The 10,000-nt window shown below is 48.1% G+C and overlaps 1 protein-coding gene across 2 annotated transcripts in view; it reads left to right on the forward strand.

Annotated features, from left to right (window-relative positions):
* Window positions 1-10,000, forward strand: part of LOC125304403 (ephrin type-A receptor 5) — a 62,441-nt gene that overhangs the window by 38,096 nt on the left and 14,345 nt on the right. Inside the window, exons 6-8 of one of the 2 annotated variants that reach the window (XM_048258631.1) lie at window positions 2,331-2,455; window positions 3,847-4,015; window positions 4,742-4,844. In XM_048258631.1, coding sequence (XP_048114588.1) covers window positions 2,331-2,455; window positions 3,847-4,015; window positions 4,742-4,844 — 397 coding nt within the window. The remainder of the gene's footprint in view (window positions 1-2,330; window positions 2,456-3,846; window positions 4,016-4,741; window positions 4,845-10,000) is intronic. The other variant, XM_048258632.1, reaches the window with a different exon arrangement.

Here is a 10,000-nt window from a genome sequence, read left to right on the forward strand (position 1 = left end):
AGTAATCATGTACAGTTTGAATCTTAGCTACAGAGAGCCACATTAGGTCTAATCCTGTCTTCAAAATAGGAGTGTTTGGGAGGAGTGTTTCCTCCAGCCCTAGCGGTTTTGGCAGGGTGTGTCATTGCTCCGTGCCGCACCTCAGCCGCATCTCCCCCGGATCTCAGCCTCGTCTCCGCCACGTCTGCTTCTTCACATGTCTGGAGCTGGCTGGTGCTGCCACGCGCCGGGCCAATCCCCTATCAGCGCCACGGCAACACTTCCTGCGCACAGGCATTAACGAGAGCGCGATCTCACATCCTGTGCCACGCTTCCTATTGAAGCGAGGTGTTCCATCTGTTAATTATCGCAGCTTGCCATCGTTGTTTTTTTTTTTTTAAAAAAGCTCTGACTTGCCACAGTATCTCAGCAGTGCTTCGTTCTGTCTTCTCAGAGGGCCCTCAAGTGCAGCAGAGACTAGCACAAGAGTACTAGGCTACAGTGGCAGTGTCATTTAACACTTATTCAGTGTCAGTGTAGTTTATACTTATACTTTTTTTCTACCTATCTTGCTATCTGGATTCGTTTAAGTTCCACTGTCCTCACCCAACAGCTAGGAGGGCAGCTTTTCTTTTCCCCTTATTCAGAGGCAGAATAAACTCGAATGGTCCACAGGTGAGCCGGCCCTCCCTTCATGCCAGGGGACCTTTTGTTTGGATGGAAACTCTCTCTGATTGTTTTCACCGCCTCTGTCATCGCTGATGGAGATCAAAGCTTCCCCCACGGCCTCCAACTTACGGATTATTGAGAATCAATAGCTAAAAAGTCTCCTCCCCGGACTGAAAGTCAACATTTAACAGGCTGCCAGACTGTGTAAGTGGCCGGGCCACCCTCCACAAAAAAAAACGCCTTTTTGGCTGTCTCCGTGATCGGATTGCGCAGTATTCCGTTTCAGGCTTTTAAGATAGGAGTGATTGTAGTCTGGTCTGGACTGAGAGGTGTTCTGTTACGCTTTGTGAGGAGGGGCAGAGGAGCAGACCGCTTGTCCTCGTCCTCCTCCTCCTGCTCCATACAGTCCTATTGAGCGCTGAAGGCCGCCCAGTGATACCGCGGCTATCAGATCAGCACCTGAGGGATCATTTCAGCACTTAAACGCCCTCTTTATCTCACTGCTCCAGTCTAACACGTCCATTCAGGGATATGGAACAGTGTTGCGTTTCAGCCAGCAGTGTTGGAATGACTTTGGCTCTATTTGTTTCCTTCTCGTCATTGTGCTTTGAGGCTAACTTGGGGTCAACTGCAGTGGCCCAGCACAGAAGGGCTGGTCTATGAGGTTGTGCTGATTGCCAGATGTCCCTTTTACTCCATGCCTTCATTAGTTATCATTTGTGTGAATGGCTGTCTTACTGTAGTATCCTTACCTGTACTCTCCTTATAGGCGTAGATCACATTGACTAGTGTGGTTCAACTTTCAAACAGCAAAGCGAACATATTCAATTGTCAGTTAAGGCAAACCGTTTGTGTCACCATAGGAACGAGATAAAAACGTATTATGGTCTAAACGTTGCGTTATGCCACTGGCCAATGTGATCCCCGCCTTATTCAGACACAACACAACAGAGCACAGCAAAATCATAATACAATGCAGTGGAAATAAATGCAGTGTAAATAGCATGTGTAACATGATGTGTAAACACAAATGTGTCATATTTCAAATGTGAGGACTTTAATTATGTATATGTGAGCATAGTGCTTACAGTAAGTGCAGTGAGTTAGATGTGTTGTACTCGGACCCTTTTGCAGTAAAAATGGAGAGAAGACAAGCACAGGAAGGGGAGAGTATGTTGTTATTTTGTCTTTGGTTTGGAAAGGGCTCAGAAAAATGTGGAGCAACAATAAAGCACTGAGGAATACGGCATCTCCTGAAGCCATTTTCAAAGGTGTTTGTCAGAACCCCTCATCAAACAGCCAAGATAAAAGTGTTGTCAAACCACATGCCCAGATTGTCGCGCACGTGAACAATCTGTGTTAGGTTTTAGTTATTTATCTATTTCTTTTTTTTACTGTGCTGATTTTCTAATGCAAGTGTTGAATCATAATTGTCTACCAATTAATGTGAAGTGCCTGGTGATTATGTAGAGTAGATGGTGGATTAAGACAGTCGGAGAAGAAACATGCACAAAACACAAATGGCACGGACGTCTTCGCCTGTGACTTGTCTGTCGGCAATTACAAAACATTGCATCATAGTAACATGCCATCTGAAACCCATGAAACAGCTCCCTCTGATTTGAAGTGAAAACTGAAGGGAACTATTTTATTTTTAATTTACCTTCCCTCTCTCTCCTCAGCACCTTCGCCCATCACCGTGGTGAAGAAAGGCCAAACGGGCAAAAACAGCATCGCCTTGTCTTGGCAGGAGCCTGACCGCCCTAACGGCATCATCCTAGAATACGAGATCAAGTACTTTGAAAAGGTAAATTACCATCGCAAACCTCGCCAGGGCTCAATGTCACTCGATGTTTTAAATGAGTTGTTGTAACCGCAGCAACTTGAATACTGTTTCGCCTTCCCAATGATGAAGTGAAATGATTAATGTTTGCATGGCTATCGAGCGTAATGGCGGGACCGGAGGTGTAAACCGAAAGCAATTGAGCAGTTATCTCCTGTTTCAAGCAGGTGACACATCATTACCTGAACAATAGAAGCCGCGAAACTGATTGATGGCTTTGGCGTCACCTTTTTACTGCACTTGTCAGGATCGCGGCACGCACGCCTCAAGTGGGCCTTCGGTTTAAACCGCCCTTGAATTGACACCACAATCCCAGATCTTCCCAGAGCAAAAATCCCCCTTTCTCTGCCCCTGCGTAGGTGACTTGGCAAGGGGACAGGCGTTATGCGCAGGCAGGCAGGCGGGCGGGCGGGCGGGCGGGGCTGGGAGATTTAGCTCCCGAGTCCCCTCCGGCTGTGGTGTTGGCAGACAAGAGCAGCGGCAGCAGAGGCAGTGGCAGAGGAGAAGGCAGGAGAGCTCACAAAAGCCTGAAACCAAAACCTGCACTGATCCCTTCCTCTGATTGCCTGTCAGCGTCAGCGCACGGCTTTAGGGAAGACAGGGGGGATTGTGGGGGGCATTTCAAGGCTTCAGCGAGGACGGGTGGTGTTGTGCGGGGTGTGTGTGTGTGTGTGTGTGTGTGTGTGTGTGTGTGTGTGTGTGTGTGTGTGGGGGTGGGCGTATTTCAAAATGGGGTGGAAGGGGATCAGGCTGGAATAGAGGAGCTCAACTATATGACATCAGAGCATGTATGTCCATAGTCTGGGAAGCACTGATATGAGGATGGTGGAAGAGAGAGGGAGAGAGAGAGAGGGATAGAGAGAGAGGGGGAGAAAGAAAGAGAGAGAGAGAAAGAGAAAAAGAGAGAGAGAAAAAGAGAGGGAGAGAGAGAGGGGGCAGGAGAGAGAGAGAGAAACAGAGAGCGCAGGAGGCACAGGAAAGAGAGAGGGAGGAATAGTAGAGAGAGAGAGAGAAAAGAGAGGGAGAGAGTAAGGGGGGGCAGGAGAGAGAGAGAAACAGAGAGCACAGGAGGCACAGAAAAGAGAGAGGGAGGAATAGTAGAAATAGAGAAAGAAATAGAGAAGGAGAGAAAAAGACAGAAGCAACCCCCACCACCACCACCACTCCTCTTCTGTGGCCTGGACTAATGGACGTGGGCCCATTTAACGAGGTGCTTAAGACCCACGACAGGCAGACACAGGAAAGTGATACGACCCTGCGGCCCATAACCTCAGGGGGAGACAGACAGACAGACAGACAGACACATTTTCTTTTCCATTAGTTTTTATGGCTGTCGTTTTCCTTCTTACTTACTGCCGTCACAGGATCAGGAGACCAGCTACACCATCATCAAGTCGAAGGAGACGGCCATCGTGGCGGACGGCCTGAAGCCCTCGTCTGCGTATATCTTCCAGATCCGAGCTCGGACCTCCGCGGGGTACGGCGGCTTCAGCCGGCGCTTCGAGTTCGACACCAGCCCTTACCGTAAGCACAGACTCTCTGGGCGCAGCCGTTTCCCCCTCGGCCCACTCCCAGATCTCTCCAAATGTCCCTAAAACTCTCCAGTTCCCCTTGACCATGCGCAAGACAAATCAACCCACATGGCAAAGCCCATGGACAAGATTAGCTCTCATTGTTAGTGCTGATTAGTGAGCACTCCACCCTACCCTACCCTCCCCATAAGAATAACATCAACAGAAAATAAAGCCTAATTGTGCCTTTTGTTTGGGTGCATTCTGTTCCCACACGACAGCTGCTAACAATGCAAAGAAATAATTTCTGCAAGAGGCAAGTGGCCAAGGAATTGTGGGGGTTGATTTGGTGTGTGTTTGTCTGGGCGTGCGCGCGTGTATGTGTGTGTGTGTGTATGTGTGTGTTTGTGTGTACATATGTGTGTATGAATGCATGTCTGTGTGTGTGTGTGTGTGCGTGTGTGTGTGTGTGTGTGTGTGTGTGTGTGTGTGCGTGTGTGTGTGTGTGTGTGTGTGTGTGTGTGTGTGTGTGTGTGTGTGTGTGTGTGCGCGTGTCTGTGTGTGTGTCTGGAGCTGTTGTGTGATATGTTTTGGCAGCAGTGGGGCCAAGTAGATGAGTGACAGGGTGACAGGGACGTCCCCGTGAACCAGCACACTCGCACACACACTCACCCACACACGCACACACACACGTCTGGTCCTCATTGCTGACGGCCTCTTCCTGCTTTTGTCCCAGCAGTAGCGGCGTCCAGTGAGCAGGGCCAGGTCCCCATCATCGCCGTGGCCGTGACCGTCGGAATCATCCTGCTCGCACTGGTCACCGGCTTCCTCCTCAGCGGACGGTAAGCCCAACATGTGTACACCATCCACACGCTGTCACCGCCATACACACACACACACACACACACTCACACACACACACACACACACACACACACCCACACACCGTCACCACCACACACACACACACACACACACACACACACACACACACACACTTGTCATACACACACACACACACCGTCACCACCATACACACACACTTACACACAGTCATACACACACACACACACACACACACACACACACACACACACACACACACCGTCACCACCATACACACACACACACACACACACACAGTCATCGCCACACACAAACATACACACTGTCATGGCCACACACACACACACACACACTGTCACCACCATACACAAACACACACACACACACACAAACTGTCACTGACACACACACCCCTGGCTTCACACAGCCCACACACACAACATTTTGCAGTAAACAGGAACCAAAAACACCCCTCGGGGCCCGGGCAGACATCTCTCAGAGTCCCATGACCTGTCTCTAAAGCACCACAGGGGTCACAGGGGTCGCAGGGGTCATGTGTAGGACACAGGGTGGAACTCTGATGGTGTGTGGCTACAGTAAGAGTTCCATGTGATGATAATAGATGTACTACAGTGTTTCCCACAAAATTGAATTCTATTTGTGGTGGCAGGTTTTCAGAATTAACTTTTTTAACAAATTAGCACAACGTGGTTATGATGCTAACTAGATTTAAGCACAATTTTTAGTACAACCTGGAAAATCATTGTGTGGTGGTCAATGTTGATATTGTGGTGGGCTGCCACAAATAAGTCAATGTACTGTATTAAGAGTTCAATGTGATGATGATACCGTAGATGTATTTAGAGTTCCATGTGATGATTGGCAAGATGGGTTAAGAGATCAGAGTGTGTTGCATCTTTAAGATGAGCCAATCCCCAGAGAGCATTTGTTAGTGTTTGTTTTTGTTGTTGTAATTAACGTTACTGTCTTTTGAAGTTCCTCCTTTAGTAGTTTCCCAATGGAAAGGGGACATAAAATGTTGTGAATCACAACTATCACCTATTTGATCATTTTGTTAGCCAGGCCAGATATAATATAGTGGTGCTTCAGAGATGTGTTCATTCTCCTTTGTGGCGGTGGGGGCAAACCCATAACCGCGTGCTTTGTGCTTATTAGATTCAGTGATTCTGTGGGAAGCGCTGCTCCGGCCTCTTAATGTAAACAGTCTTTTGGGGAGATTTTCTCTCGCGATCGTGTTTTACAATGGCTGCACAGGAAACTGGCCCAGCAACAATATCCTGCTCGCACATATGGCGTCCTACTTTGCATGGCAGACAGAGCGTCTTAAAACAGACACATCAGCATCGGCCACGTCGTGGCATTGTCTCCGCACCGGTGAGGGAAACAAATGGAGAAGCACTTTATCTGCCGGTAATAAAACGCTGTTGGAATATCGCAAAGTGCAATTTCAGGAGTCTGGCAGCTGTCCATCAATTTTTCACTAGCCACCACCCCTTTTTCATTTCAAAGCCCTCAGCCTTTAATAAAACCACTCTCATGAGGCCCTGATAACATCACCTCGCTGCTACAGAGATACAGATGAGACAGCCTTGAATGTGTTGCATTTATGCTTGGCAGGAAATGACATTTGCATTTAACGTTTTGGCAAGTTTAGTCAACGGAGCGTTCTATCGCGAGTCAGAGCTCAGTAAATGTCAAAGGCAAGCACCCAGAAAGTGAGAGAAAGACAAGCACCTAGAAAGCGCCAGCGTTGGGCGACAGCGGCGTCTTTTGTCCCCAGAGGAAGGGCTGCCAGCAGGGCAGAATCTGGAGCACAGAGGGGGTCTGTGGCCTCTGGCTCTTGCCTCGTGGCTGACCGTTTGATCTGACGGACTCCTGTTGCTCTCCTCTCCCTCCTCCTTCTTGTCTCGCTCTCCTCCTCTGTCCTTGAACTTGAGCGCCACCTTTAATTCTCTCCTGTCGCCCTGTCCAGCCACCCGTAGATCTACGGCTCGGTGCTGGACGACACCAGAGCACCGCTGACCAGCCTTCACACAGCCCAGCCTGAGGCCCGCGCTGCTGTTTCACATGTGCCTCCCTCCCTCCCCCGCCACCCACCCGCCCACCCCCCTCCCCAAAGGACACCGGCATCTGAAACAAATCGCTGAAGGCGCATTAGTTTATGGGCTGTCAGTTATCTCGCTGCCTTGACTCCTCTCTAACCTTCGGCAGGCACCTGGCCCCCCTCATTTTTAAAACAGTAGGTGTGCAGTGGAATCTGTCAAGGATGGCCACGCAAGGCGCTTGACCACCCCCCACACACACACACACACACACACACAGACACACATATATGCACACACACACACAGACACGCATTCAGACACACACACACACACACAGACACACATACACACACACACATCTCGCTTGCGCTTGCGCTTAAGTGTCCCATTTGGAGGATGCGAGGGCAAGACCCCCCCACACACACACACACACACACACACACACACCATGGCCTCGTCGCTCTCCCCTCTCTCTGGCCTCTCAAATGAGATGTAAATGATGCATGGCGAAGGGTCAGGGTCACTTCCATCTGCCACAGCCCTGAGGTCCCCCTCGCAGTCGTTTAAAAACCACATCAGCCCACCCCACCCCACCCCACCCCACAGCACCCAGCCCCATCTCTACGAGGCCATCTCAATTCACCGTATTACAATTTCGGTTGATGTCCTGCAAAAGGCTGGCACAGCTAAAGGCCTGAACTCGTTGCAGCTACTGGAGGGACGCTCAGTAAGGCCCTCACAACAACACAGTGGCTTGATTTGATTTTGCGGGGGAGGGGACTTCTGTGGTGTCTGGCCATCCACAGTGAGACTCTGTGACAGACATGTGGTGTGTGTGTGTGTGTGTGTGTGTGTGTGTGTGTGGCGAGGGAGGGGGGCACTGCTACCACAGGAGGACAATGCAGATGTTCACTGCTGTGGCCTCTGGTCCTCCACAGTGTGGCTCTGTGGCAGACGTGTGTGTGTGGTTGGGGGTTGCAGACGTCTGCTCTGGGTGCTCTGCCATCATTTCTGGTGACGGCCAGACGGGAACGAAGCGTCTCTTTGGGCAGTGGAGCAGAACGTCCAGACGCATTAAGCACAGAGGGCAAACAGCTGGGGGTTCAGTGTGTCCTCTCCTCCCCGCACTGCAGTGAGCGCCCGGTCAATATTTGCACGTTTTGTTTGTCGTTAGTTGTCCGACCGTTTGTGGAGCAACCCGCACGAGATGCAACAGGGAGTGTGTGTTTTTGTGTGGGAGGGGGTTATTCATGTCATGATAAGCTGATTGGGGATGCTGTGTGTGTGTGTGATTGTGGTATAGTGTGTGAGTTGGGGGGCCCAATTAAAAGCCCCTCATAGTGGAACACAGGAAGTTACTGAAAGTTACTGGAACACAGGAAGGAAGTTACTGTGTCTGTGTGTGTTTGTGCTGGGTGTGTGTGTGTGTCTGTGTGTGAGCAGTGGCGTCTGACTCACGGACTCCAGTGAACCGAATGCTGAGCTGAGCTCTCCCCTGGGGGACACACGACCGCAGCTGAATCCTGCTGGATTAGGGCTGTGTGTGTGTGTGTGTGTGTGTGTGTGTGTGTGTGTGTGTGTGTGTGTGTACTGGATTAGGATCGAGCGCCCTCTGATAGGACCTGGCCTGATGGCCCAAAATACACGCAGGAGAACAATCATTGCCCCACCCACCCCCACCTCACCCCTTCAACCAGGAAGCCCCCAGTTTTCATCCTAACAGAAATAATCTGCTGAGAGATGCACCAGCGTTCATGCCCAACACACACACACACACACACACACACACACACACACACAGACACACACACATACACACAAAGACACACACACACACACACACACACACACACACACACACACACACACACACTCACACTCACACACACACACACACACACACACATCGACACACACACACACACACACACACACACACACACACACACACACACACACGCCCCGGAAACAGGGGGGAAGTGAAAAGTCACATGGGCCAGGCAGTGTGGACGGAAGATCAACAGAGTCATGTTACAATTGTGCGAGTATTAGCACTCTGTCATAATATTGACGGGGGCCGCAGCAATGAGGCAGACGAGTGCTCAGAGTAGTTTCAGGATGTTTATTTTACGCCCCTCAACCTAACCCCCTTTTTCTCTTTCTTTCTCTCTCTCTCTCTCTCTCTCTCTCACTTTCTCTCTGAAATTCAAATCAAATTCAAATCAAATTCAAATGAGTAGTCATTGTTGCCAAAGCTACAAGTATAGCATGTAAATAATCAACTTTACATTAGTATTGGTATAGAGATAAGGAACAAATATAATAATAATAATGATAATAATAACAATAATAATAAAAGGATAAATGGTAAATGGTATTAAAAGAACAGTAATAGCTTTAGCAATATTGCTATACTGTAGAAAAACAAAACAAAAAAAATTATTGTAAACACATATTATATGCCTACACTTGCAGAGACATCTTAAGGTAAATAGCAATACCAAATATTTTAGTTGGTGGATTGAATTTACAAAGCTGTTTTTTAATTAAGAAATATGTCCTTCGTACTTTGTCAGCCAGGTTTTTGATGCCAGATTAAACCTTCCTGATGATGTTATCGTAAGTCCTAAATAGTTATAATGTGATACTTGCTTTATGGCAGTTTCTCTTATTTTAAAATTGTTTTCTTTTCCTGATTTCTTTTGAAAAACCATTATTTTTGTTTTGTTAGTATTAATTGGTATTGGCCAATTTTTGCTATATGTTTTGAGAATATCAAGGCTTTCTTGCAGGCCTGCTTTTTGAAGTAAGACCATGTCATCTTTCATTCATTCATTCGATCTTTATTTATTCTCGGAGGTTCATTGAGGGTAGTCCTCATTTTCAGTGAAGCCGAGATTACACAGTAATAATGGAATAACAAGATTATAGTATAATAATTGTGGAAAACAAAATAAAACAAATAATAATATAACCTACATACCATTATACAGGAGGAAGGGAAATAAAAATACAGAAAATATTAATAATAAAATAATAACAATAATAAAATAACATTTACATAAAACAGGTACAATTTGACATAG

This window comes from Alosa alosa, chromosome 12 (assembly GCF_017589495.1).
Source record: "Alosa alosa isolate M-15738 ecotype Scorff River chromosome 12, AALO_Geno_1.1, whole genome shotgun sequence".
Lineage (NCBI taxonomy): Eukaryota > Metazoa > Chordata > Actinopteri > Clupeiformes > Clupeidae > Alosa > Alosa alosa.